The following is a 27,762-nucleotide window of genomic DNA, read 5'->3' as shown; positions in this document are numbered from 1 at the left end:
GACACAGTCATTAACTGCAAACCAGCCCTGGGTGAGAAGTGGAGGACCTGAGGCCAATTAGGCTCCTAATTAGTGACTTCCAGGTGTGGCGATGGCCCAGCTACCCACTGCTGCAATTAATCCTGGAAAGTCCTAAATTGCTCTTGAGGGAATCAATGACTGGGTGGGGCTGCTGCCTGCTCTGGAGACTTGAGCTCGGTGGGGGTTGGCAAGTATCAGAGGCCTTCAGCCACAGCCTTTGCCGGGGTCACCAGAGACCCCTCCAAGGTCAAGCCAGGGCAGGCGTCACTGCCGTCTGCCTCAATCCCCTTCCTGTCCAACAGGACAATGGGGACCTTAGTTGTGCAATGCACACTTGCTCTATGCTGGCTGTAAACCAGCTGCTCCAGGCTTCAGCAACCAGGATGAAGCTGAGGCTGTTGCATCAGTGGGGAAACTGAGGCAGGGGTAGGTTAGTCACCCCCCAGGCCCTCCAGGTCTGCCCAGGGCCTAAAAGCCCCCCAGGGCCATGCTGCTGGAGAAGCACCCTGTACAGGAGGACGGCCTGGTGTTCTGACCCTCCTGCCACCCTCCCCCTGAGAGGCCCCTGGTGTGCCTGAGTCCCATGGAGGGCCTTGTCCTAATTCCAGGGTGGCACTAATGGCTTTGAGGCAGCTCAAATGGCAGTTTGGCTTTGAGGCAGCTGGGGGAGCCAAGGGACTCCTCCTCTCCGTAAAACAGTGGGGGAGCACAAGTGGTCTGTCTTCTAGTGCAACTACTCAGCCATGGAAAGGGAGGAAGCCATCTGCCACCCACTTGCCTCAGAAGCCCTGCAATCAGGGAGGAGCCACTAAGCTGACAGAAAGCCCTCATCTATTGATGTGAAGTCCTCATAGGTTCTAGGAAGTCTTCATCCACTGACAGGAAGTCCTCATCCACTGACAGGAAGTCCTCATCTGTTCTAGAAAGTTCTCATCCACTGACAGGAAGTCCTCATCCACTGACAGGAAGTCCTCGTCTATTGATAAGAAGTCCTCATCCACTGACAGGAAGTCCTCATCAACTGACAGGAAGTCCTCATCTATTGATAGGAAGTCCTCATCCACTGACAGGAAGTCCTCATCTGTTCTAGAAAATTCTCATCCACTGACAGGAAGTCCTCATCCACTGACAGGAAGTCCTCATTCACTGACAGGAAGCCCTCATCTGTTCTAGAAAGTTCTCATCCTCTGATAGGAAGTCCTCATCCACTGACAGGAAGTCCTCATCTATTGATAAGAAGTCCTCATCCACTGACAGGAAGTCCTCATCTGTTCTAGAAAGTTCTCATCCACTGACAGGAAGTCCTCATCCACTGACAGGAAGTCCTCATCTATTGATAAGAAGTCCTCACCCACTGACAGGAAGTCCTCATCTGTTCTAGAAAGTTCTCATCCACTGACAGGAAGTCCTCATCCACTGACAGGAAGTCCTCATCTATTGATAAGAAGTCCTCATCCACTGACAGGAAGTCCTCATCCACTGACAGGAAGTCCTCATCTGTTCTAGAAAGTTCTCATCCACTGACAGGAAGTCCTCATCCACTGACAGGAAGTCCTCATTCACTGACAGGAAGCCCTCATCTGTTCTAGAAAGTTCTCATCCTCTGACAGGAAGTCCTCATCCACTGACAGGAAGTCCTTATCTGATCTAGGATGTCTTCATTCACTGACAGGAATTTCTCATCCACTGACAGGAAGTTCTCATCTGATCTAGGATGTCTTCATTCACTGACAGGAAGTCCTCATCTGTTCTAGGAAGTTCTCATTCTTTTTAGGAAGCTTTTTTTCTCTGGCAGGAAGTCTTATCATTCTAGGAAGACTTCATAGCAGTGGAGAGCCCAGCTGAGTGGTTGGGGGCTAGCAGGGCCAGGGCACAGGGTTCCAGTGTCTTTGTGGAGCCCTGAGAATGTTCCAGCAGATGTGCGGTGGTCCTGCAACCACAGACACCCAGAACCTGAGGGACTGTGCTCCTGGAGTGGCAGGCTTGTGTGCCATGTGATATGCATGTTAATAAATCTGTTTTTTTTTTTTTTTTTTAAGCCAACACTCTGGTTGGAGGGGCCCAGACCCTGTCAAGGGCAGAGATGGGAGGAAAGGAATGGAAGAGGGAGCTGGAGGCAGGGCAGCTTCTGCAGGTGGTCCACCCTGTGGGGCCAGGTCAGGGGCTTCTCCCTCAGGGAGAGGATGCCAGGGAGCTGAGTGTCTAGTTTCTGCTTGGGGATTTCCCTGGACAGGACTTGCTTCCCCAGGCTCCTTCCAGGGAGTCCAGCCAAGCGGCCTTCTGACCTGGGTGACCTTCCTGGTCACCACGTGGGCTCTGAATAGGACCAGCACTGATTCTCAGCTGTGGTTTCTGTGGCCAGGGAGCCCATTGGTTTCTGGCTCACAGCTGGTCACAGGCCCTGCCCACTTCCTAGAAAGGAGGGGCTGGCCCAGAACTTGGGGAAGGCCCCATCCAGCTTAGTGCAGAAACACCTCTGGGGAGGCTGGGGGAGGGAACCAGGCTGCCAGCTCCCACTGGGATGGGAGGAGCCCTGGCTGTGGAGGGGACTCTGTCCCTGCTGGCAGGCTCAGGCCAGGCCTGTCCTGCCCCCTGGTGCCCACTGGTAGTAACTGTGGTCCTGCCCAATGCTCCTGCACTGGGTGCCCACTAAGAGCCAGGACCTGGCCCCTGCTCAGAGCTCACAGCCAGAGCTCTGGGCACCTGGCCAGAATCATCTTCAGAAAATACTCATTTGTTTTGGCCAGGGTGGTTCCATGTGCCCTTTGGGGGTAGGAGCATGAGGTCACCTTTGCTGGGGATCCTCCAATTGGGGATCCAACAGCCTCAAGCTGGGAAGACAGAGCACAGCTCAGTAGAACATCCTGGCATGCCCAAGGCCTCTGCCTCTGGCCTTCCCAGGGGCGAGAGCTGGAGGTGTCCCTGGAGGAGCAGGTGACCTGGCCAGGCTGTGGACCATGGTCAGCCTGGATGTTGGATGAGGGCTTGCAGACGGAGCTGGGTTCCTGGACAGAGGCTGAGGTGGGCTCTGTGGGAATCCCATGGGACCTGGGGCAGTGTGGCCTGGACTGTGTGGGGTACATAAGATGAGGCTAGGGAGACTCCAGGACCCCAAAATTTAGGGGCAGCCAGACATCCTCAAGTGGACATGTAGCCTGAGCCCCAGTGAGAGCACGTGAGCTATTTGTGTTAAAATCTGTCTAAGTGGAAAGGTAACCTGCGCTTGGGAGGGTGGCTGGACAGAACGGTGGTGTCACTGTGTCCTGGGCAAGTGAAGAGTGACTGTGGGTCAGGAGCATGAGGCCTGGCCCCAGGGAACACACAGGAAGTGGCCAAGTGGCTCTGGAGGAGGAGCCAGGGAGAAAAGCTGCTGCCTGCACTTGGCCACTCAGGGCACAGGTGTACTGTGTCCCCAGAGCTGCAGCTTCTCGGGCTCACACGGCAGGACGAGCCGCTGCCCTGGAGCCTCCCTGTGAGGAGGCTGACCACAGATCTAAGGCCCTCTCAGAGGCCCATCTCCAAACACACCCTGAGGTGAGGCCTCTGCGCATGAACCCAGGTCATGGTTCAGCCCTGCTGATGACCAGGGAGAGGTACATGGAGTGCACCACTTCCAAGTATTTGTGTGCCACATAAATTTAAGAACATATTCATGCATTTGTTTCCATGTCTTTTGGCTCAGGCCAGCCAGAGTCTAAGTGGGAGCTGGTGTGCTGGGGAACGTGCTCCAGTGTCTGTCCTAGGCACCCTCCTTGGAGAGTGATGTGGCCTGGACCTGCGCATCCTGGGGCTCCTTGGCCCTCCTTGTCTTGCTCTGCCCTAAAGATGTGATTCCCCACCCGCCTATCCACGCTCCTGAGGCCTGGTTTCCAGGGTGCAGAAGTGGACCCTGGGGTGTAGCTGACTCAGGGAGCATCTGTCCTCTGTCTGGTTTGTGGGAGGAGAAGGTGGGCATGCAGTAGGCAAGAACTCTGTGAGGAGAGCCGTGCTTTCGCTGGGTAGGTTCCTAGCAGCAGCCGTGGGGCCCTTCGCCCCCAGGCCTCCCTTGACAGCCTCCCCGAAATGGCAGAGCCCACTGTCTCCTCTGTCTGTCGGGAGTGCTGTGGTCCTGCACACCGGAGGGCCCTGTGGGCTCCCTCGCACCGTGTGTCACACGGGACACAGACGTGTAGCCCTCCTTGTTAGCAGCGTCTGCCCCCTAACTCTGGGCACGCACAGATGGGGCAGGTCATCTGTGGGTGGGGAGGCAGGCGGTGTGGGCCTGTCCACGGTGGGCCCTGAGGTGGAGTCTGGCCGCTGTGGCTTTGTTCTCAGGTTGCAGGGGAAAGGAGGGTGCCCAGCAGGGCACTGTGGGCCTGGCCAGTGCCAGGGACAGCCTGCAACACAGAACTACATGAAGAATGGACAAAGCCACCAACCCTTGCAGATTCATGGAATAAAACTCTGGTACAGGATGTAAGCTTTAAATATTAAAATGTATTTACATATGCACAGTTTGAAGGGGACAGAGCAGCACTCCTGGCTGACTACTGGCCTCTCCCTGCAGGTTTCACGCCACGGGAGTTGGCCCTGACGGACCCCCTGTGACCAGGTATGAAACATCTATAAATGTGCTTTATGCAAAATGTGGGTCCACAAACATATTTACACAAGTTTCTCCCCCTCCAGTGCAGAGGCCACAGCTCGAGGACAGGCGGTGACAGCAGCTCAGGCGACAGGTCCAGTAGGGGCACCCTGGCACAGCCCACAGGTACTCCAGGCTTCGGAAGAGGCAGGAAGTCAGGGCCAGGCCAGCCACCCACGGGGTGTGCCGTCCTGAAGGCCCAGCTTGGACACCAGGCCCACCTCGGACAGCCTCCTGCCTCGGAGGCTGTGATCCCCCAGCCGTTGCTGGGTCGAAGCTGGGGAACCCTAGGAGGCCAGGATCCAGGTTGGGGGTTTAGTGCTGGCCCTTCCGAGGGGACGTCAGAGGTTGCTCTGCTGCTGGGGCTCTGTGGGGCTCTCGGAGGCGGAGGAGTGGCTGGGCAGGGAGGCTTCCGTGCCGTCAGAAGATCCCGACGGGGACTTGTACAGGAAGCAGGCGGCCGCGAAGGAGAGGAAGCCCAGAACCTGTGGGACAGACAGCAGGGGCCTGCTGGACCTGGCTGCTGCCCCTCTCAAGGACCCTAGAGCCCAACCCCCTCTGGAGAGAGGGTTCCCGGGTGACTCCCACCTGTCAGTGAGGGGAGGCAGAAGTGAGGGGAGGCAGAGGATGGGGCCAGGGAGTATTGCAGAGGGCGTAGGCAGTGTCCCCCAAAGGACATGTGCAGGTCCCAACCCAGACATGTGGGGGGACTTAGAAGAGGGTCTTAGCAGAGGTTATTAACTGAGGGATCTAAGACTAGGTGTCCTGGATTTAAGTGGCCCTAAATTCAATCACTGGTGTCCCCATAGGAGACTGGTGCACGAGGGGAGGGCGCTGGAGGCTGGGGGTGCGGGGCAGGCATCTGCACCCAGACCTGCTGCACAGAGGTGGGCGGCTCTCCCTGAGCCCAGGCGACAGCTGCTGGCTGCTCTGCTGGCACCTCACACTCTGGCCTCAGAGCCCTGATGGAGGTGTCCTGCTGTTGGGGCTGGTCTGTAGGACCTTGCAGGGGCAGTGACCCATGCAGGGCCTCTATTCTGTGTCGGGGTGGAGCTGGGCTTCCTTGCCTGACGCCTGGGGCCACAGGGACTTTGCCAGGTGTGAGGGGCCATGTGCAGAGTGCAATCACGGGTGGGCACACCCTCAGGGGATCACCCACTGCGCTTCCTGGGCACCCCCCCGGGCTGCAGGCCTGAGACAGCACTTGGGAGGGCTGTTTCTAGTGGCCCAAGGCCAGTGTTCCCTGGAGTCTGTCTGCACCCCCCACACACCATCCGAGGCCCACCCAGGGCCTGTCTGCTGCAGAGCCCTGGGGCACCCTGGCAGCAGGAGCAGTGCAGGGCAGTGCCCTGGAGCTAACCCTGCTCTTCTGCAGAGCTGCACAATCCCCTCTGACTTGGCTATTTTTATGCTAATCCCAAGAGGAAAACCACAGGTGGCTGAGAATCCTCAGGGGCCAAGACTCCCTGCCTCAACCCAGACCCGGAGGCAGGTTGGAGGCTCAGTGTTCTGTACCTCAGGGAGGACCCACCAATACTGCGCTGCCCCCCAGGGAGCCCCAGTGCCGACAGGGAGCTCTCTTAAGAGCAGAAGAAAGAGGGTCAGGCTGGGACATGAGGGACTTCACCCATGAGGCCTGGCCTGGGAGCGCATTGCAGTCCAGGGGCGGCTGCCCTTGACTCCTGGCCAGGACTCCCTCCACAGTACGCTGGTCCTCCAGCCCCAGCTTGTGGGATGGGGAAGACACTCCTTTGAAAACCAGCTGTGGGAAGGTCTGTGGAGGCAAGAGCTGGATACACGGACTGGCCTGAGCCCTAGCTCGCTGGGGGGAACCACCCTGGGCCCTCTGCTGTAGTCCTGGGCCTCCTTACCTTGTATGTGAGCCCTGCGATGAGCATGTACTGGCTCATGGCCGCGTTCTGGTACACGAAGCAGGAGCCCTGCTGGCCACACTGGTCCTGCCAGAGCAGGCAGGCCCTGTCAATCACCCAGCCGAAGGCAATGGGCCCTGGGATGCTGCCTGTGGACAGGGCTGGATTAGCACCCGGCAGGGGACTGGGGGCAGTGGAGACCAACGTGTGTGGGCTCTGGGCAAGGCAACTCTGCCCTTGGTGTTGTCAGGGGCGAAAGGGGCGCAAGTGGCCCATTCTCTGCAGACTGGCACAGGGTCGGGAGTGCCCCATCTCCAAGCAGGGGGACTTTGTGTTAATGAGGGAGGCAACCCTCTGGGCAAAAGAAGACCAAGGACTCCCTCTAGTGGTCAGTGAGAGAAAGGGTCCTTGCTAGCCGTGTCATGCCAGGCGGCCCAGCTTAGGGAGAAGTCACCCAGGTGGGCCCTTGGGCAGTGAACAGCGTACAGGGTACATGCACTCTAGGGTTGCAGGGTACCTAGGGTCCTGACTAGGATCCACTGGATTCCCAAGGCAAAGGATCTCTGCTGGTCACAGACGCACCTGCAATGGAGAACCGCAGTGTCCACACACACAAGTGTGGCTGCACCCAAGCCACACCCGCCAGGCTGCCACCTCCCTGGGTGGTGTCACTCCAGCACTGGCCGGGGTCTGAGGGCAGGTGACCTACTCACCGCAGCGTGGCGGTCAGCGCGGGGATGCTGCTGAGGAAGGTGAAGAGGATCACCAGGAACACGAGGGCCAGGAGCAGAGGCTTGCTGGGGCAGGCGGAGGGGCACTTCCCCTCAGCGGCGTGGCCAGGCTCCACAGAGACGCTCGGGGGGACACAGCTGCAGCCTCGGTACACCTGAGGAGCCAACGGCAGCACTGGTGGTAGGGAGCAGGCCTGGGCCTCCCAGTCCCAGGGCTGGGGTGGGGCAGTGGCCACTTACCTTCTGGCCACCTGGGCCTGTCTCGGCGGCGGGGCAGCCTGCGTGGCAGGGGGAGAAGTACTGGGTGCCGTCGGAGCCGCACACGGGGCTGTAGTGCTCGGGCCGGCAGCGGCAGACAGCGTTGCAGGCGGCTGTAAGGTTCAGGTGGCCTCTGGGCAGGAGGCTGCGGGGAGACCAGGGCAGTGGGAGGGAGGCTGGGGCCAGGTGCCCATGGCCCAGGGCAACCCAGAGCAGGCCACACGCCCACAGGTCTGTGCCACCCTGAGCGACCTGTGAGTCGCTGATCAGCTAGGTGCCTCCGGTTCTCCCAGGGGGCTGGCGTCAGTGCGCTGACCCTCTCTGTCTGGCCTCCCTTTCCCTGAGGGGCCCCAGGGTATTAGGAAAGAACATCAGGCACAACTGCCTGGCCTCATCTCGCCCCACGCAGGCCGTGCACCCAGGCTTCCCGCCATCGCGAAGCAGCACCAGGCCCAGCATGGTGCACGCTTGCTCCACCTTTCCTCTGTCCCCAACTAATAAAGAGTCTTGGTGGCACCTGAGGACCGGCCTCCTCACTTCCTCCATGGAGAGCCCTGTGTGGGGAGGGCACCTTGGGGCCTAGGCCACTCGGCAGGCTCCAGGACGTCAGCTCAAGGGCTCCCGGAGACAAAGGCTGGGCGCAGGTGTGGGCCGTGTGCGAGCATCTCACCCCACTGACCCCGAGGGACAGGGCCCTGGCATCCCCTCCCCAGGGCGAGCCCACCACACTCCTGTCAGCACAGGGCCCTGTGAGCTGGCACTACTCCACCCCCTGCAGAGGAGACTGAGGCCCAGAGCATGTGACACTTCAGGGGACAGAGCCAGGACCTGGTGGGCGGTGCAGTGGACGCTCTGCCAGGGCCATCCTCACCCTTTCCTGCCCTAGGGAAGCCATCGGGGGACACCAGTGCCCATTGGTGTGGCACCTGCTGCTGGGTCTCACCTTCCACCATAGCCAGCCGTCACGCCCGCCACGGGCACATTGGGGCAGTGTGTGAGGAAGACCAAGAAGGACAGCAGGCTGATCAGGGTGCACAGCAGGCAGAACCGGACGGTCCCAGAACCGCGGAGCTTGAACCTGTTCACGAAGTAGCCGCCCAGGAGCGTGCCTCCACCACCCGCCGGCACCACCAGGTACCCTGGGGAACGGGAGGGTCAGGCAGGGCCCAGGTCCTGGCCTCCACTTGTGGGCAGGGAAACTGAGACAGGCCGGGCAGTGCTGGGACTGGCTGAGCTCCCAGCTGCTGCCTGGGCAGAGCCTCTGTGCAGGGTCTGAGGGCGTAGCCCAGGGCAGCTCTCGTCACCCTGGGCCCCGCCGAGCCTACAGGCCAACCTGGACTGCGTCTGATGGGAGGCTGGGGTTGCTGGGCACATGGCCTCCATGCTGAGAGGTGCACCAGGAGGCCTTGGGGCCAACTCAGCCCTTGGCTACATGACCCAGGCCCGCGGTGGGGGCAGGAGAGAGAGGAGGGCGTGTGGGAGTGGGAGAGGGGCTTGAGGGAGTGACCGGGTGGGTCTGGGCACGTAGGATAAGCCCAGTGGGGCCAGGTGAGGAGTGGTGTCTGGGGAGGGGTCCCAAGTCTGATGCCCTCTCTGGGCCCTGCACATGGGGACCTGGCCAGTAGGCCAGCATGCTGACCCTTGCCCATGCTGCACCGCACCTGGGGCACCTGCTGCCCTGTGTGGGGTCCATGGGGCTGGGGCAGCTGCCAGCCCAGGGTGCCTGTGAGCACCGCTGAGGGAGGCCTGAGCACCCCCACAGGCCCTGGAGGCCAGCTGCCTCGCCACTGAGCGGTCTAGGCTTCCACCAAGAAGCCTGGGGACACCAGTGCCCGGTTCACAGGGACAGACAGCCCCGGACCCCATCTGTGACAAATAGCAAAGTGGCCTGGGTGGTGAACTGGTGGAGCCCACCCCACCCGCTGGCCTGGAGCGCTGCCCACTCCGAGGGACATGGTCCTTCCACCAGGCTCCCTGGACACTTGCTTCCTGACTAGTGGAGAAGCAGGGTCCCTTCTGCAGAGCACCCCGAGATCCTCACCAAACAAGGTGGCAGCTTCTGAGGCACTCAGGCTGAACTGGGCCTCGAGGAACTTGGGCCCGAACGTGGACATGGCGGCGATGAGTGTGGCCTCGGTAGCCCCTGCCAGGCAGAGCAGGATGAATGTGGGGTTCTTCAGGAGGAGCCATATAGAGCTAGACAGGGAAGGGGGAATGGAAACCAGAGAGGAGTCAGAGGGTCAGAGTTGGCCAGATCCACCCTAAAGCCATTGCCCACCCCCCTGAGCACCACGTGCCCCAGTTCTGAGGGGCAGTGGAGTGCAGTGCAGTGAGGGGGCACCCCACATTTATTCCATAGAAGCCAGGAATGGGCATAAGACTCGGCTTGGAAGGTAGAGGGCCCCTCTGACCCTCTCATCCTGAAAGCTGCTGAAACTGATCGGGCAAGAACCCTGGCTCTGTCAAGGCCACATTTCTGGCCACCCCACAAGGAGATCTGAGTGACCAGACACTGCTCAAGTGCCCGCTGGTGGTGCCCACCACAACCAGCAGAGGGGCCTAGAGAATGACAGGGAGTCAGTGGTCACCAAGTCCAGGCTGGGTGGGCCCAGGACAGGGCATGGGGTTGCCAAGAGGTCTCAGCCTCCAGACCTGGGAGAAGGGGCAGGGAGCCTCTGGGGACGGGAAGTAGGCCCTTCAAGGAGCCCTGGGTGGGCTTGGCCAGCTCCCAACCTCTCTGGCTTGCGCATGGGGACAGTGGCCATGGAGGGGTGGGGTGAAGTCAGGCCCTAGGGCTGACACAGCCTGCTGATGCCACGGTGGATCTGTCTGAGGATGCGGGAGGACAGGGCCTCTATTCGCGGCTTCCATCTGTCTGGCACCCGAGGCACCTGGGCAGGTGCATGTCCCCCAACAGCTTCCCAGTGGGGAGGCACCTCAGTCTGCCCCCCTGGGCCAGGGTGAGAGCAGGGTGCCCCGAGGAGGCCGCTGAGCTGACTGCTGACTGAAGGCTTCAGCCGAGCAACACAAGGCACTTGAGAGGGCGGGGGCGGATCCGCCCCAGCAGTGGGGCTTGGCGGGACTGCAGTCAAATGCCCAGCTGTCTCAGTAGCCTCATGGGGTCCCTCCCTGTTCCCAGATGCCACTGGTCTCCTGGACAGGGCACAGCACCGTCTCCGGCTCACAGCAGGGTAGGCTCTCTCCCGTTTTTTGACGAGAAAGCAACTTCCGGAGAGCCCTAGGGAAGGTGGTTGTGAACCCTCTGCGTGCACGCTGGCCCTTGAGGACGCTCCTGCATGAGCCGCTCTGTGCATCCTCTCAGGGTCCCAGGGCGCCCAGGGCTCCGTGGTCCTGTGGCTCCTGTCTCAGCAGGACAGGCGAAGCACCCTGCCCGAGCCTGTGTCAAGGCGATGCTCAACTCTGACACCCGAAGGCCCCTGTTACGAGGACGCAGGACAAAAATTGCTTCTGAGAAGGAGGTGTGCACTGCGTAGCCGCCGTCGCCTCGGAGCCGACTCTGCCAGCAGGCACCTCTCGGAGTCCAGGCAGGCGAGGGGGTGGCGCAGGTGCCAGGCAGGCCCCAGCAGCACTGGCAGGGCTCCTTCCATGTGGAACAGGAGCTCGCCAGACTTCAAGATTGTATGACTTCAGGGTGAAAAAGGCTTCTCTCCGTCAGCTACTGAGCTCCCAGGGCTCAACACGGGGAAGAAGAGAGTGCTCAAGAGACCCCGTCCCAGAGCAGGTCCAGGTGGGCACGGGGCACAGGCTGGTCCTGCAGGTCCAGGTGGGCATGGGGCACGGCTGGTCCTGCAGGTCCAGGTGGGCACAGGGCACAGGCTGGTCCTGCAGGTTCAGGTGGGCATGGGGCATAGGCTGGTCCTGCAGGTCCAGGTGGGTACGGGGCATGGCTGGTCCTGCAGGTCCAGTGGGCACGGGGCACAGGCTGGTCTTGTAGATCCAGGTGGGCATGGGGCATGGCTAGTCCTGTAGGTCCAGGTGGGCACGGGGCACAGGCTGGTCTTGTAGATCCAGGTGGGCATGGGGCATGGCTGGTCCTGCAGGTCCAGGTGGGCACAGGGCACAGGCTGGTCTTGTAGATCCAGGTGGGCATGGGGCACGGCTGGTCCTGCAGGTCCAGGTGGGCACAGGGCACAGGCTGGTCCTACAGGTCCAGGTGGGCACGGGGCACAGCTAGTCCTGCAGGTCCAGGTGGGCACAGGGCACAGACTGGTCTTGCAGGTCCCGGTGGGCATGGGGCATGGGAGCCCTGCAGGTCCCAATGGGCACAGGGCATAGGCCATCCTTCAGGTCCTGGTGGGCACAGGACATAGGCTGATTCTTTAGGTCCTGGTGGGCTCGGGGCATGGGCTAGTCTTGCAGGTTCAGGCAGGCACAGGGCACAGGCTGGTCTTGAAGGTCCCGATAGGCACAGGGCATGGGCTGGTTCCAGGTCCTGGTGGGTGTGGGGCACAGGCTGGTCTTGCAGGTCCAGGTGGGCACAGGGCATGGGCTGGTCTTGCAGATCCCAGTGGGTGTGGGGATACAGGCTGGTCCTGCAGGTCCTGGTGGGTGCAGGGCACTGGCTGGTCCTGGTGCTCAGGGACTGAGAGTGGGTGGTGATGCCCTGAGAGTTGCCCAGGCCTGCCTGGCCGTGGGGGGCCTGGCTGGGGAGCAGTGCTCTGTGCGGAGGAATGCAGACATCCTGTCTCTTCATCCAGCCGCAGGCTGCTGGGCAGACTCTCGTGTTGAATTTTCCAGAGAACCAGCTGTGACCTCAGGGGAGAGTGTGCTCCTGGAGTTCCCACCATGGCTGCTCTAGGAAACTAGCCCTGACGCACTGAAGAGGCCCATGGGGCCCATGTCCACCCTGGATGAGGCCCACTGCTCTGTGCTAAACTGGCTGTCGGCCGTTGGCTCTGAGCCATCATTGCTGGGAGTGGGGAGCATACCTGGCCTGGCGTGGCTGCTCTAGCACCCCCGTCTATGGGGCCTGCTTGGCCATGCCATGGGTCACCCCTCCTCAGTGGACAGCTCCCCCTTCCCTGTGGAGAGCCTCATGGAATACAGAGTCCTGCGAGATGAAGACCCTGGGTACCAGGGGTCCACAGCTCCCCACTGTCCCTCTGAGGCCCCAGCAGCTCAGGCCTTGTCCCTTTATGCACAAAGACAATGAAGCCAGACCACAGAGAAGGAGGAGGGGGTGGGGTGAGGACAGGAGCCGAGGAAGTGACTGTGGGGGGAGGTGGGCTGGTGGCCAGGAGGGTGGCAGCAGTGTCCCACAGAACCAGGGCCACCTGCAGGTGATCCCCATCACCTGGCCAAGCAGCAGGGCCCAGGCTGTGGGACAGGGCTTTCAGGGGGTCTTGGGGCCCGACGCAGCTTCCTGGAGACCCCTGGGGCACACAGGCCACAGGGAACCTTGCTGGTATGGAGTAGGCTCTCTACGGGCTGCAAGGTGCCACGGGGTGTCCTTGGGTGTGGGCTGAGGCCCCGGCCCCTAGTAAGGGAGCCATGGTGCCGCAGCCCTCACTCAGGGCGTGACCCTGGCCCAGGAGGCTCTGCCTAATCTTTGCCCATGTTTTGGGGTGGGTGGGTCATGAAAGAGGCTGAGGGGCTGAGGGGTCACCACGTGGCCCAGGAGGGCCTCTGGGGGTCTTGAGGACCAGGCCGTGCTCCCCAGGGCCTTACAGGGGCAGGTCTCGGATGGTCCTCCCGCGGGCCGGGTTGCTCGCTGCCTCGTGGCCGCGCTCTCTCTGCTGTGCTTCTGCTGCCCTCATGGCCACGTAGCGCTGGGAGCCTGGAGGGAGAGTCAGCAGGTGGCCGCAGCTCCCAGAGGGCACAGGCTCTGTGGGCCGACCCTGACTGCTGCTCCACCCCAGGTCTGGGGGCACCTCCTCTGACACCTTCGCAGCAACTCCTCGGAGGGCAGACAGTCCCCCAGAAACCCAGTGCCACCTGGGGCTACCTGGGGCCAGTGGGAGCACCAAGGGCCTGCCCTGGGCAGGACAGGCTGCTGCGTGGCCAGGGGCGGTGGGAGGAGGCCACGGAAGGAGGCCACAGCTACGGCTGACTAGCCTGCCCAGCCTGCAGCACGTCCCTCCTCCCAACAGGAGGTTGGATCAGGACGCTGAGACCCCCCTTGCTCCCCAGCAGTCAGAAGGACCTGGAGGAGGAAGTGGATGGGGAGGCAAGGGGGTAAACCCACCTGGTAGCCGCCGGGGGTAGCCGAGGATAGGGATGGCGATGAGGAAGGCTGCAGCCCCAGCACCCAGGAAGCCGATCCACCAGGCACCAACCCACTGCGGGCTCTCTGTGGTCAGCTCTGTCCTGTCGGAGGGTGATGGCATCAAGGTCACCAACTGGTTCAGTGGTACCCTCCCCACTACACACAGGCCAGGTGACTGACTGGCTCCTCCTCTGCAGACCCCCAGAGTCCCTCCACACATGGTCAATAGAGGCCCACACACTGCAGCTGCCATCCGCTGCAGACTGAAAGCTGGCCACTCGCTGGCTTGGACATCCCCTGGGACAGCTGGCTCCAGGTACAACCTGCACTCAGGACCTGGAAAGGGGGTCTGCGGCCCAGTCCCAAGGGGCCCAGGAGGGGAGGGCTCTCCAAGCAACAGCAGAGTGTCCCACACCCAAGCCAGCACAGAGGGGGACAGATAGCACCCCTGGGCTCCAGAGGGCTCAGCTGGAGTGCACTAAGCTCCGCAGAGACCCCTGCACAGGTGACTGTGACCTGCACAGAACATGCAATTACAGTGCACGGGAAGCAGCAGCCCTGGAGCCCCAGGCTGGGAGGAGCGGGAGCAGGGTGGCCTGTGGAGGGGCAGAGGGACATGGGCACCCAGCAGAGTGAGGAAGCCTCAGGCAGCCTCTCTGCTCTGTCCAACAGGAGACACCATGGCTGCCCTGGGGGGGACCTGCTCTGCCTCCCACCTTTTTGCACAGGGAGCTAAGTGTCAGACGAGGGGACATGAGCCCCGGCCCCTCCAGGCCCTGCACTGTCCAGTCACACTCAATGTGTCACCTTACCCTACCTCTAGAGCTTCTGGAAGGACAGAGCTCTAGAGGCCCCAACAGGTGCCATCGGCAGAGTCCCAAGGGATACTGGCGCCCGAGACACATGTGCCCTCTGTGGACAGGACAAAGGACTGGAGCCACCTAGAGCCCTGTGGCCCTGGGTGGCAAGGGTGGGCCTCCCCCTTCCCTTCCATCCCCATCTCTTTCTCCCCACCGTTCTTGCTTTCTCACCCTCCAGCTTAAAAAAAATTATTGTTTGGTATTGGGCATTAAAACAAGGAATCACGTCCCCAGCCCCCATCCTCATTTTTTTGAGACAGGGTCTCACTAAGTTTCCGGCTGTCCTGGAATTTGAGATTCTCCTGCCTCAGCTTCCAAGGGGCGGGAATGACAGGTGTGGCCATGGTGCCCAACTCTCCTGCTTTAGTTATAAAACTACCATCACAGACAAGATTCGGGAAACAGAGGGCACAGAGCACCCTGGGCTGGCAGCAGAAAGGGGCTGGACCCAGCAGGTGGGGCACAGGGAAGCCCCCTGCCCCACCTCCCCCAGGCCGGGCTCCCAGAGCCGCCCACAGACCCCCGAGTCCCTAGCAAGGCCGTCCCCAGCTCCCCCCGCTCTGGCTCTGTGCAGGGACCCAGGTCACTCACCGTTGGCCCAACTCCGTATACACGTTCAGCATGGCACCTCCCACCAGATAGCCAGCAGCAGGGCCCAAGATGGCCGCGGTGTAGAAGATGGCTGGGGGGACAAGAGCTGGGGGCTCAGGAGCCACCCTGGGCACTCCCAGGGGCCTACACCGTGTGTTTGCACCTGCTGTCCACCATGGCCCGTGGGCCAGGTCCGTCCACAGCCTGAGCCAGGCCTGACACCTGGGCAATATCACCTTCTCAAGATGCCCCAAGGTGAACCTAGACTCCCCATGAGGGCAGATGTGCCCAGGACCCACTTTGTAGGTGAGGGCGGCAGCCACGGCCTTGCCCAGGTGCAGGAAGGGCCCAGCCCCCAACTAGGGTTTGGGAGGGCCAGCCAGGCAGGCATCCACTGGTGGAGTAATGCAGCCCCAGCCTGCCTGGCACCCAGGGTGGCAACCTCTGGGTGGCTGAGGAAGCCTGGTCCCCAAAGTGCCACCCAGCTGCTGAGATCATCTCTAAGCTGCCCCTCCTGGGAAAGCCAGGTCCCAGAGGGGGACATGAAAAAGCAGGCCAGGTGGGCAGAGCGAGGCTCAGGCGTGGGAGGGGACTGGGTCCACTGTCCCAACACAGGGACAGCTGGAGGCTGCAGTCGGGGTCCCAGCAGAGGGCCCACCTGGGCAGGGTGGGGAACACGCCAGTCCCGGGCGGCTGCAGAACCCAGGAGCTGGGCCACTTTGTCTCAAGTCCTGACTCTCCTGGTTCCCTTCCTCTACTTCCCGCCCATGGGGCCGAGCCGAGCAGGGGTGGGCTTGGGGGAGACTGGCAGGGCGGGGCCTGCCCTCCTCACCTGCCCACAGGGCTCTTCCCTGCTGGGCCCCATCCATGCCTAAGGGAGCCCCACGAGGTGTGCAGACCCCATGTGGAGCCTTGGCTGGGTTCTCAGGTCCCGTGGCCTGGAGCCCCTGCTGGGGGCCTTGTAATGGGGGCAAGCATCCCTCATGCCTCGTGGCACTTGGGTGAAGCCACCACTGGCTGCCATACCAGGTGGGGCTCTGGGGCCAAAAGAACCAGGGAGCCATGAAGGGCTAGACCCTCACTACTCTCCACAGGTGCTGGCTCAGGACTGGCTGTCCTCACTCTGCTAACGCCATCCTGGCCTCTCGCGCCCACCCTGGCCCCTCAGCCAGCCCACTCACCGATGTAGACGGGCGAGTAGCTGGACTTGACGTTCTCATCCAGGTAGGTGACACCCAGCGTGTAGAGGGGCGTGGCACCCATGCCGTGCAGGAACTGGCCCAGCATGAAGACCAGCCGGTAGCGGGACAGGCCTGAGGTGCTGTCCGCACACACCACGCTCTGGTTGGCCGGGCACGTCCTGGCCCCTTCATCTACCTCCACCTCGTAGTGGCCGGCAGTGAAGTGGGGCAGTGCGAACACCAGCGAGCCGCTGCCCAGCACCAGCACGCCCCAGCCCAGCCAGCGGGGCTTGTGCCCGTTGCCCCCAAAGTAGCTGACGAAGGTGAGGCAGAGGCAGGCAGCGATGTCGTAGCTGCTGGCGATGAGCCCGCTCTGGTAGCTGTGCAGGTCGAAGCGGCGCTCGATGGAGGTGATGACCGTGTTGATGAAGCCGTTCACGGTCATACCCTGCAGGAAGGAGGCCACGCACAGGAAGAAGAGGAGGCCCTTGGGTGTGTTGAAGACCTGCAGGCACCGGGGTGCGAAGGCCCGCCAGCCACACTCTGTGTCCTGGGGACCCTCGGAGACAGAGACGTAGTGCACCTCACGGGACCCCAGGCTGCTGTGCTTCTCAGCCCTGGGCTCACACAAGAGCTGGCCGCAGGAGTCCAGGGGGCTGTGGGTGGAGCACAGGGAGACGGGAGTGATGCCAGGCAGGGTGGGGTCAATCCCATTTTCAGTGGCCGAGGGCATGCTGGGAAAAAGGAGCTGCGGCATGGAAAGGAAGCCCTTGTCCACCGTGACATGCTGTGGCATCCTGCCCCAGGGCGAGGGCTTCAGTAGGTCCCTGAGACAGTCGCAGGCCAAGTGGCTGAGCGGAAATCCAGTGACCAGGTTGATCCTGTGGGAAGAGGTGCTAGTTAGCAAACCTGGCCCTCCGGAACACGCTGGCGTCCCATCACAGGAGCCTTCCCTGACCCTTCCCAAATCCAGGGTGGCCTCTGAGCAGACCCAACCTTGGGGCATCCTGCCTGGTCCCATGTCCTGCCAGGTCGCCATTCCAGTGCTCCTGTGAGCACCGCAGGAAGAGGCTGTGTCCTGGGAGAGGAGCCTGCAGGGCTGAGGCTGTGGGCAAAGTGCCAGGTGGAGGCCTCGAGGTGGGAGTGAGTGGGACACGGCAGGACTGCACAGGGACAGCGGACCCGTGCTCCCCGCCCACAGAGCTCTTCTTGCACACAAACTGCCTTTGCCGCCTGCTGGTGCAGCGTCCCGATGGACCCAGCCAGGGTGAGCAGCAGACGCCAGCCCAGCCCGATTCTTCCTGAGGTTCATGCATGGGTGGCCCTTGTGCCCTGTGGCACAGAGCAATCATGTGGCTCCAGGTCTCCGAGGCATGGGGACCGAGATGGGCCTCTGAGACCCCAGGAGCCCTGCACACTGGGGACAGGCTACGCCAAGGTCACAGCAACTGCCTGTGCTACAGGGTGGGTCTTCCGAAATGCTTGGAGCGGCACTCAGCTCTGTGGAAGCCCGCTGCCCGGCTCAGCCCTCCTTGCAGGAGCACCCCCACGTGTGTGTGCCCTGGGCTCACAGGCTCCTCACTCTCCCATGCCACCCAGGAAGGGAGGTGCCCAAGTCCAGGGGCACAGGTTCCCCCAGGCCCAAGTCCTCCCAGGAGCACAGGTGGCAGCTACTCTCCAGGGTACAAGGCCTGTTGCGGGCTTCCCTCCAGAAACAAGCCAAGGCAGAGCACACCACGGCTCAGGGGACCCTGGCCTCCAGCATGTGGCTCCTGGGCCTGCCTGGCCTCCTGCTCAGCCCCGAGAGAAGATATGCTGCTGCCCCAGGACCTCGGAGCAGGACCACGTGTGGACACTGGGCCTTCAGGAGGGAATTCCATTTGACCAGGTCCTTGCAGGAGGGAAGGTTGGACACCAGTCTGCTGGGGGGAGGAGGCCGTGAGAACACACGCAGGCCACAGGCCAAGACGGGGCAGCTGCTCCTTGCGGCTTCGGGGGACCCAGTGCTGAGACCCTCCATCCTGGACTTGAGCCCAGCAGCGGGAGACAACAAGGTTCTGCTGTCTGTCCCACTCCCCTCCCCTCCCCACCATCTGGAGTCTTCATTACAGTGGCCCCAGGAGTCCCAGGGACCTCAGGCTGCCATAAGGGGCAAGGAGGTGCCTTGGAGCCTCCAGGACCCAGGGGGTGACGAGCCTGGGGCGGCCCAGAGTGCACTGGGAGGGCAGAGTGGCAGCTCACAGACATGCTGTGGGCCATGGGCGCTGGGGTGCTTCTGGAGGCCTGGCTAGGATGGCCTTTACTGACAAATCTCCTCCAGCACTGGGGACAACAAATTCCTGGCTTTGTTATACTTTAAATAAAGGGTAGAACTTTAGGCAAACCAGGGACAGGCCCAGGGACAGGCCCAGGGACTAGCCCCAGAGCCAGAGTGGGGTCTTGCCAGGACTGGGGGTTGCTTCTAGGCTGGCAGAGACCAAACAGTATGGCCTCCCTCACTCCCTTCCGGGCCCCACAAGATGCCCTCTCCTGCAGTGCACCCCAGGGCTGGGCGCCCGGGCCCCCTCCACCTCCTCTGCCAATGCTGGTCCCTCAGCCCACACATCTCACAAGTGACACAGCCAGAGGCCACAAGTGCCAACCCAAAGGCCCACTCATCTCCTGCCTCTCAAGGGCACGGAATGCCACAGACTTTGAAGAAGCCCTCTGGCTGGTGACATCTGGTGGGTGCCGACTGTACCAGGCCTGGCCTAGCTCTCCAAGGGGGTGCATGGTTTGTCCAAAGCCAGAGAGCAGCAATCAGGCCCTGATCCGGGCGGCCGGCTTTGGAGTGTGAGGAACCACGACTTTCTTACGAGGCAGTATTGAGAGAACCCTGACCGTGGCAGGCGTGTGCGCACAGGCCCCGCGCTGACACTGGAAATGGGCACTGCTGGGCATTGGCAGCTGTGTTTCGATGCCAAGAACAGCAACTATTTGACCACAGTCATCCCCGGGGGCCTGTTCTCAGTGCCGGTGACCAGGCCAGGGTTTTTTCTCCTAGTGCCAACATCTCTCTGCAAGCTGGCTGCCAGTTCAGCCCTCAGGGCAGTGCCAGAAGGAAGGAGGGGGGCCGCGTTTACACAGCGGAAATAACAAGCCTCCCAGAGGAGCCACAGGTGGTCGCCTGCAGCGCCAAGCCACCCAGCAATCAGCCAGGGAAGCCAGTGAGCGCATTCAGTGCTGCAGGGGTCAGGGCAGAGGGCATGCTGGAGCCAGGGCTGGACGGGGCAGGGTGGCAGGGAGGGCCATGCACCAGCCCAGACACTGTGGGCTACCAGCAGGCTCAGGATGGAGAGAAGAATGGAGGTGGCACGAGGTCCCCCAAAACTCTGGGGGGGGACCTGTGGCTTTGCTTTCCAACGCCAACTCCAGCGTGGGCTTTGGGCTTGTCCCACGCCTACTGAGCCTGCTCAGCCCTGGCCTTGGGGTGGCTGTGGCACAACATAGGTGACCCAAGGACCAGTCTGCAGGCTATGGAGGAAGTCAGGCCACAGAGCTCCTGTGACTAGCAGTGGCCACAAAAAAACCCAAGAACTTCCTGCTCAAGAAAGAAGCCATCCTGCAGAAGGCTGTGGTGGCCCTGCTCCGGGCTCAACTTCACCTTGAGCTGAGAACCCTGACCCAAGTGTGCGAAGGTCGGCCTAGAACTAGACTCCGCCCCCACAGTCAAGTGAGTGCTTTAAAGTCCTATTTTAAATACTAGCCAGGGACCTTCTGGGCTTACAACCTGCTCCTTTTAGGAAGGCCAGTGAAAAGCATTCTGTGGCCATTTGGAGGTGTCCACCATTGGGCCTGCACAGCATCCCTGAGGGGATGAGTGCTCAGCTCTGAGTGCTCAGGCCTCTGGTGGCTGGGCCGAGGAGCATGCCTGTGTCACCTGCAGCCTGTCCTGCCTCAGTCCAGCCTGTTCTCCCAAGACTGGACGCTCTGCTCGAGCCTCTTTTTTTTTTTTTTTTTTACGAGTAGCGGTCCCCTCAAAGGAGGCTGAGTCCTGCTGCTGATGGGCAGAACCACAGCCCCTGCAGGGACCTGGCTTGTGTCCTCCACCAGCAGGGTGGATGAGTGGTAGGGGACTCTGCCAAGCCCTGGCCTTCCCAAGGTCTCCCACAGATGCCTGGCACCAGGGATGTGGCCCTGTTGAGTGACCAAGCCAGAGGGAGCTGCCCTGCTCATCTGCCTTGGTCTGGACTTGAAGGAGCCGCACTGGACACATGGCATAGGCCTCGAGTCCTGAGGCATCTTTCCACTGCAGACACCAGCCCCATTCAGGAAATGAAGGCCACAGCCGCGGTGACCACACAGTGACAGAGTGGCCAGACACGGCTGGGCAGACGTGGCCAGCCCCACCTTGTCTTGTGGCCACAGGCTTCCTCAAGACAATGCTGGTGAGGCCTGGGGCAGGGCCTGGCCCCTGAAAAGCAAGCTTCTTCCTGGGATCTGCCAACTTCTGGGAAGCCATAGCGGATCCTGCCGTGGCCTTCCTTGGAGGTGAGCTCAGGTCACCAAGTGCAGGCAGCACATGTGTCCGCTGGCTCTCGTCTCGGTCTTGGGCCCTTTGTGGAAACCTGGTGAGCCAAGGAGGGTGCCATGGCTGTGTGAGGCCCCTGGCCCCTGGCCCAGCCCCTCTGCGGAGGGCAGACACTGCAGCTGGGCTTGGGTCGGGCTGACCCTTGTGAACTGTGTCCTCTAGGGCCAGCGAGTATGTGCACGTGTACATGAGTCTGTGTGTGCACACTCGCACAAGCGGGCCCATAACTTTTCTCCTGTTGGAATGGGATTGGACAAAGGGCTGCCAGCTTTGGGTCTGCTAACCCACAACAGCAGCAGATGCGCCCCAGCCCCCCAGGCTCCCAGCACTAATGTGCTCTGGGCACCTGGCAGCATCCCTCAAGATGGTACTGGGCTGGGGGATGCAGCCCACCTTGACCCTCGACCCCCATTCAAAGGACCTGCCTCTCCCAAAGGCTTCCCTCAAAGGGCCATGGAGATCTCAGGACTGCCCCCTCATCATAAAGCTGGCCACGTGGAGCAGGGTGGTCAGTGCGCAGATGGACGACACCTGCTCTGTGGCCAGCACAGGTGAGCTGAGGTGATACTGCTTCTCATGGGGCCTGAGTTATAGGCCGGGCTGATGCTGATGGGGGCCTGAGCAAGGAGAGGGCTGCAGCCGGGCAGCTGGGGACAGCAAGAGGGAGACCTGGGCCCAGGGGATGGGCAGCCATCGGGGGAGGAGACCACACCCACGGGGGAGGGTCAGCAGCTCCTACCGGTGTCCCTGTCCTGTGGAACTCTCATCCAGAAAGCCCCCTGCACTGAAGCCTGGGTCTCCCTGTGGCCTTTGCAGAGGCACCTGCTTTCTGAGGCCAAGCGCAGTGGTCTTGGAGCTGGGCCGCTAGCCCCTGGGCTACTGTGCATCAGCCTGGCTGGGCCATGGGTGCCCAGACATTTGTGTGACACCAATTTGGGTGTCTCTGTGAAGGTGTTCTGGCTGAGATGCATTTGATTCTGGACAGGGTCCAGCAGGCCACCCTCTCAACATAGGTGACTGCAAGTGGTCTGTGGGAGCTGCCCAAAACAGAAGGCTACACATGAGGGGCCCCTGCTGGGAGCCGCTGCTGCCCACCTCTGGGCTGGAGCTATGCTGCCAGCTGTCCTGGGCCTCCGGGGGCTGTCTAAACTCCCAGGACTTGCTGGTCTCTATAATTGCTGAGCCAGGTCTTTACAAGTCCCTTTATGTGTGTCCAGCTGGTTGTTCTTCTCCCACATGCTGTCTTAACCTATGCAGTGGTCACTCTGCTCCTTTGTTGCATGCTGGACACTGGGGTTCAGGCCCTCTAGAATGTGGTCCCCCAAAAGGGTCCCATAGCCCCTGCACCTGGCTGCAGCCTGCTTGTGCCTTGGGTCCCAACAGCCCCGGCTGTGGAGAGCAGGTAGGACTGGGAGTTCGCCCTGGTCCCCACCGGGGACGAGCCTCTGACAGCACACCCAGCACCATCACACTTACGAACAGCCCACGGGGCCCACGCTGGCTGGCACCTTCCTGGCACACAGACCCTGTGACATGCAGCCCGTTGTGGGAGGTGGGTCCATGGCCCCTGCTAAGCTGGGTACACTCTCCACTGCCCTGTCCCTAGGACAAACTCTCTGCTGGGACTTCTGCCATGTGTGGCCACTGAGCAGCCAGTAGCAGGGAGCCTGGGTGGAGCCTGCTCATGTGCCCAAACTGGGAGCCACCACTGATGCTCTGTGCAGTAAGGTCCCTGGGGCGCTGCTGGCCTCTGGGCCCCACTATCTCCCACAGCTCCGCGCCCTTCATCCCAAGGGAAAAAGCCAAAGCTGGAAGCACCTGGCATGGTGCCTCGGGTGGCCTCCTTGGCCTGAGCAGAGCACAGACTAAACTCCACTCCTCGGGTAGAGGGAGAATGCAGGGCACTCGCTCTCTGGAGAGGCATGGGCGCCCCTCGGCCTGCCCCAGCTCTGACCAGGACAGCTGGCGGGACAGGAGGAGCCCTGACAGATTAGGCCAAGATGATTAGCTGGGGCCTGGTGCGTGTCTTGGAGCCTGCGGCCAGTGGCTCACGGGGGGCTCTGGGGTACACACGTGTCTGTGCCTGCTTTTTCATGAGGGGGCTGCGGGAGTCCACAGGTCCCTGCTGAGTCTCCCGCACTGTGTCTCAGGGGTAGCAAGTGCTGACCTTCCTCTGTGTCTGGCCAGTGTCTAGGAAAGAACTCAGTGACTCCCTCAGGAAAGCCCTGTGAGAAGCCAGTGGCCCCTGCGGGTGGCCACCAGATGGGGAGCCTGCAAAGCCTCCACTTGCAGCCGGCATGAAGGACATGGCCTCCCCAGGGTAGCCCTCAACCTGGCACAGTGCTGGTGCTTGCTCCTGACTCCCTGCCCGCCCGATGGCCCAGGGAGGCCTGGAACCTTCCATGTCTGGGGATGCTCCAGGCCTGGTTCCTAGACCCACCTGGGCCTTGGTGACCAGGACAGAACCACAGGTTCCATTTCTCCTCTCTTTAGGCACCAGCCTCAGCCAACGACCTGTAGCTGGCTCCCTGTGCTGCCCTGCCCTGTCACCAGCCCTCAGGAGAACCAAACACAGTTTTCTTGCCTCCGGAACCACCCTGGTGTCTTTCCTGGGCGGTGAGGGGAGGCACTTCCACATCCAAGAAAGGGCTCAAGGTACTTCCAGGGCAGGCACGGGGAGGGTTCAAGGCTGCTGCACACCTGGCACAGCCCAGCATGCACACCTGGTGACCACAGCAGGTGAGGTGCAGGAAGCCAGCTGCTTTGCATAAGGCCAGCAGGGAAGGACATATGACGCAGAGCCCATGCTGGGGCACAGGGCTGGCTCCAGAGGACCTGCCCCCCCCAGCTCCTCCCACTGCACCTGGGAGTGTGGGGAGGACGGGACTAGCTGAGGGAAGCCAGCACATTGTCCCTCCTCTGCTTCCTGACCACTCATGGACCTGGAGGACAGGCAGAGGCTGTCTGCACACCACGCAGGTGCTCCCACCTTAGGCAGGCCACTGACCTATCTGGGCCTCAGTTTACCCCTGCAATGTGGCACAACATCATGAGGGCGAGGGTCTAGCCCCTCTACACCCATGGGCCTGGGCACCACTGGGGCTCATGAGGAACATATCAGTTCCTAACCCAGGAACTGGCACACCTGGGCCCCCCGCCTGTCCCCACACCTGCCTCCCAGCTCATTTGATGGCTAGGGACACGAGTGGCTTGCATTGTCCTCACGTCTGGCTCCCACTGCAGCACTGCCATTGTTAGTAAGCATGTAAGTGCTGGCCATGACCGGGTTTCCCTGAAGGTGGGGGTTCACAGCCCCATGGTTTTCATGGCTCTCCTGGGTTCTGCAGGACCAGGCTTTGTGCAGATAAGGAACCCGCCTGGCAGAGCTGGGTCACTTTGTTTTCAGATGTCTTCTTAAGCCCATGGGTCTCCTGAGGGATGGACTCCAAGGACAACATCCAGTGGCCTTCAGCAGGTGGGGAAGGGAGGCCTTCTGGTCCGGGCACTCTGGCTCACATCCAAGGGCGATACCTCAGATACCCAGGACCTTCCAGATGAAACCACAGGGAAAGGCAGGCCTGGGTGGGCGAGAGGGGCCTCAGAAGAAGCCTGGGCTGGTGGGGTGGAGAGGAGACAGTGGAAGTGCCCTGGAGTCTGGGGTCTCTGGCACTAACAGGCGAAGCCCTGGCTGAGGCCGGCAGGGGGTTTGAAAAGCACTCGCCCTCCCCCAGAAATGTGGTCTGAGATGCTGATTCTGCGTGACGCTGGAGGGAAGGAAGCTGCACCCTGGTTGTCCAGGGGAAGGAAGGGGTGTCCAGGAAAGCCAGAGGCCTTGGCATCTGAGGACAGTGGCTGCAGGCTGACAGAGGGGAAGGAGGTCCCCAGGCCCCAGCTCCCTGCCCTCACCTCCTGTTCCCTCAGCCATGACCCCCCAGGAGGATGCAACCCAAGATCCAGTGAGCCCATTTCCCGTGCTCCCTGACCCGTGGGCTGCTGGTGCCTTCCCCCTGCCGCACCTCCAAGGGCACAGCCCCTGAGGGCCTCTCTGATTACTTGCTGTGGTGGACCAGGGTTCTGCCCCCACTGTGGTCACCAAGACCACACTAAGCCCAGACAAGCAACAAGTCCCAGAACAAAACAGCAAGAGGGTTTCAAGAACTGTCCAATGGTGGCCCTTGTCCACACTCCACTGGACACAGCCATGGAGGAGCAGGCGTGTGCCAGCACGGCTCCCCACCTACCCCTCCTGTCCACAGCACAGGCTCACATTGCCCCTCCTGGGGCCCATCTCCTACCATCTGGGGAGAACTCAGGGACAACTCAGTCCTCTGAGTCTATGAAGTCATAAAATTATATGGACTCAGTAGGACCACCTGGGTGACAGAGTAACATTCGCAGACACTTCTAGACCCAGGCCGTGCAGGCCCAATACTAAGCTCCGCAAGTGAACTCTGATCTCACAGTGAGCAGGAAGCCTCTGCATCTGGACGTGAGAGCTCAGCCACTGGGCGTCTACTGCCTGCTGCTAGGTCCTCTCACACCACACTGCCCTCATCCTGCCTGCCCTGCCCTCCGCAGTGGTGGGCAGGGATCTGGTTGGGACTTGCCCAGCACCTGCTTCAGGGCCCCGCCCAGTGAGGCACAATTAGGTCATAACTCCCTTGGAGGGGAACAGCCCATGAAGATTTTCCAGGCAGTACCTGCTGGCCTTGCCCAGCGGGAAAGCAAGACAATTCCTGACGCAGGGCAGTCAGGCTGAGCTGGCTCCAGATGGCAATCAAGAGGCTCCTGCCCTGGCCCCCTCCGCAGCACATGTGTGGCCTCCCTCCCTGAGAGACACCCTTCCTCCTGCTTCCTTAGGTCACAGACTGGCCTAGCCAAACGCGATGTCCCCTTAACTGTGAGCCCTCCCTGGGTGCCCTGGGTACTGGTCTACCCCCTGAGTGATCAGAGACTAACATGGAGGTAGGCAAGCTGGGCCAACATCTCACCTCACCCCTTGGGCATCCTGGTGCCTGCAGGCTCCCTGGGCAGTAGGAGTGTGAACAATGCCCGCTGCAGGGGCCCAGAACAGCACAGAGCACCTCCCTGTGCAGGGGACAGCCACCTGCTGTCAGTGATGGTATGACCAAGATTCTGGAGCCAGGAGGCCCAGGTGCTCTCCCCTCTGAAGTCCATCTGCCCCAAGTGCAGAGGAACTTGTCAGAGCTGGGAAGAGCCAGCTTCCGACTAGGCAGAGGTGAGCTAAGTTCTGAGCACACGCTTCAGGATCAGCCATGGAAAGCAGCCCCATCGCTGTGGAAAACTACTGGGGTTCCAAGTCTGCAGAGGGAAGTACACCCCTTGGCCACGAAGGAGGGAGGCCACCCACGCCACACCGGGCCTCACAGGGCCACACTGAGCCACATGGAGTCAGAGGCGGGAAGAACCCCGTCCTCAAAGCGGGATCACGCTGGTCCCTCCCCTTCTCTCAGAGACCTGGTGAGCTGGGGCCGGTCTCCCCGAGGAGGTGGAAATCCGGGGCGTCTGATTTGTCACGGGTTTCCTGGTCCCCGGCCAAATGTGCGCACGGAGCACCGGTGGGCGGCTGGCACCCCGGTTTGCATCCTCCCGGGCCAGGGGAACCAAGAGCTGCACCAGGGTGCCGGCTGTGGGAACCATCCCACTCCTCCTCCCCTCCCTGGACACAGCCCCACGAGAAACTTCTGTGCCTGACGATTTCCTCCTAGCCTCGCAGCAGCATCCGGTGCAGGTGGGTGACCCGCTGCTACCCTGAAGCCCTGGGCAGTCGCATCTGTCCCCGGCCTGACCCACCGGGTCTACACCTGCGTGGGCTCGCAGCCACTTGCCCAGATCACCAGCTCCGCTCTCCAATCGGCTCTAAGCCCCCAACCACCACCCACTTTTCCTTACGCACCGCGGCAGCGGGGGACCCCTTCACCCTCCTCCCGCCTTCCAAGACTCGGGGCTTCCTGCCTGGGAAGCCGCGGAGAGAAGGGCGAATTTTGCGTCCGGTTCCCCTCGGTTCTGCCTCCCCCGGAGGAGGAGCTCGGGGCGCACTGGGGATGCCCGGGCCTGCCGCCCGCCAGCATCCCACACCTCTCTCTCGGGACTAACGCTGCCTCGATCTGGCTGGGTCCCGCCCGGCCTCCGCCTGCACCTGCCGTGCTCCTGACGTCAGCGGGTCTAGTCCCTGCGCACCTGGGCCGCGCCCCACCGCGGAGCCCGCTCCCGCCCCCAGGGCACTCACCGTCCTGTGGGCCCGGCCGCCGCGCTGCGCTCCGCGCTCTGAGCGCAGCGCGCTGCCCACTCCCGCTTCATTCATCGCTCGGGGCCGCCCCCGCCGCGGAGGCCGCCGGGCCTCACCACGCTGGCCAATGGCAGCGCGGTCCGGACGGGGCCGGGCCCTGAGCTGACAGCTGCGGGAGCGCGCGCTCGTTGGGTCGCGGGGCGGGGCCGGCGGGCGGAGGCGGAGGCGGAGGCGGGGCGGGGGCAGGACCAGAGGCTGTGGCTCTGAGTTTCGCGGAGCGCGTTGCGGAACCAAGGGAAGCCACGGTTTCTCTCCCAGCTCGTCCAAAAGGCCACCGGCTTCGGGAAGTGGGCGGCCCCGCGAAGGTCACCGCCGGCTCCCAGGTCCCACAGGCGCGCGGCCCCTCGGCCGGCCTAGGACGCTCCTACGCACCCTCTCCCGGGGAGACCACGGTTCCTGCCCACAGCTTTTTCCATAAAACGTTGTTGCTTTTGACATTAGCGCTGACGTGGAAGGGAGGGTACCGGATGCATTCCCATGACGTGCGCCCTGTTGCATTCCTACCAGTGGTTCCCTGCT

General features: G+C 62.0%; 1 protein-coding gene across 5 annotated transcripts; it reads right to left on the bottom strand.

The window, feature by feature from the left end:
• Positions 1–4,580: 4,580 nt before the first annotated feature.
• On the bottom strand, positions 4,581–27,220 carry Slco4a1 (solute carrier organic anion transporter family member 4A1). Of its 5 annotated transcripts, XR_013090849.2 has the most exons (13): positions 27,184–27,220; positions 16,364–17,244; positions 15,183–15,273; positions 13,711–13,832; positions 13,194–13,302; positions 9,547–9,701; positions 8,449–8,644; positions 7,488–7,650; positions 7,230–7,402; positions 7,034–7,098; positions 6,517–6,665; positions 4,867–5,130; positions 4,581–4,781 (listed from the first exon to the last, which is right to left on the bottom strand). XR_013090849.2 is itself a non-coding variant. In XM_076852088.2 (12 exons), exons 2-12 carry the CDS (start codon positions 17,157–17,159, stop codon positions 4,987–4,989), a joined length of 2,163 nt encoding a protein of 720 aa, XP_076708203.1. In that variant the 5' UTR covers positions 17,160–17,244; positions 27,184–27,220; the 3' UTR covers positions 4,581–4,986. The 5 variants fall into 5 exon arrangements, 4 of the variants coding, with proteins under 4 accessions (XP_076708203.1, XP_076708205.1, XP_076708206.1 ...); XM_076852088.2 differs by having other exon boundaries at positions 4,581–5,130; XM_076852091.2 differs by lacking the exon at positions 4,581–4,781 and having other exon boundaries at positions 4,964–5,130; positions 6,517–6,603.
• Positions 27,221–27,762: the final 542 nt, after the last annotated feature.

Source organism: Callospermophilus lateralis, chromosome 3 (genome assembly GCF_048772815.1).
Source record: "Callospermophilus lateralis isolate mCalLat2 chromosome 3, mCalLat2.hap1, whole genome shotgun sequence".
NCBI classification, from domain to species: domain Eukaryota; kingdom Metazoa; phylum Chordata; class Mammalia; order Rodentia; family Sciuridae; genus Callospermophilus; species Callospermophilus lateralis.
The sequence above is the reverse complement of the archived record's forward strand: the minus strand, read 5'-3'. Positions and strand labels throughout refer to the sequence as shown.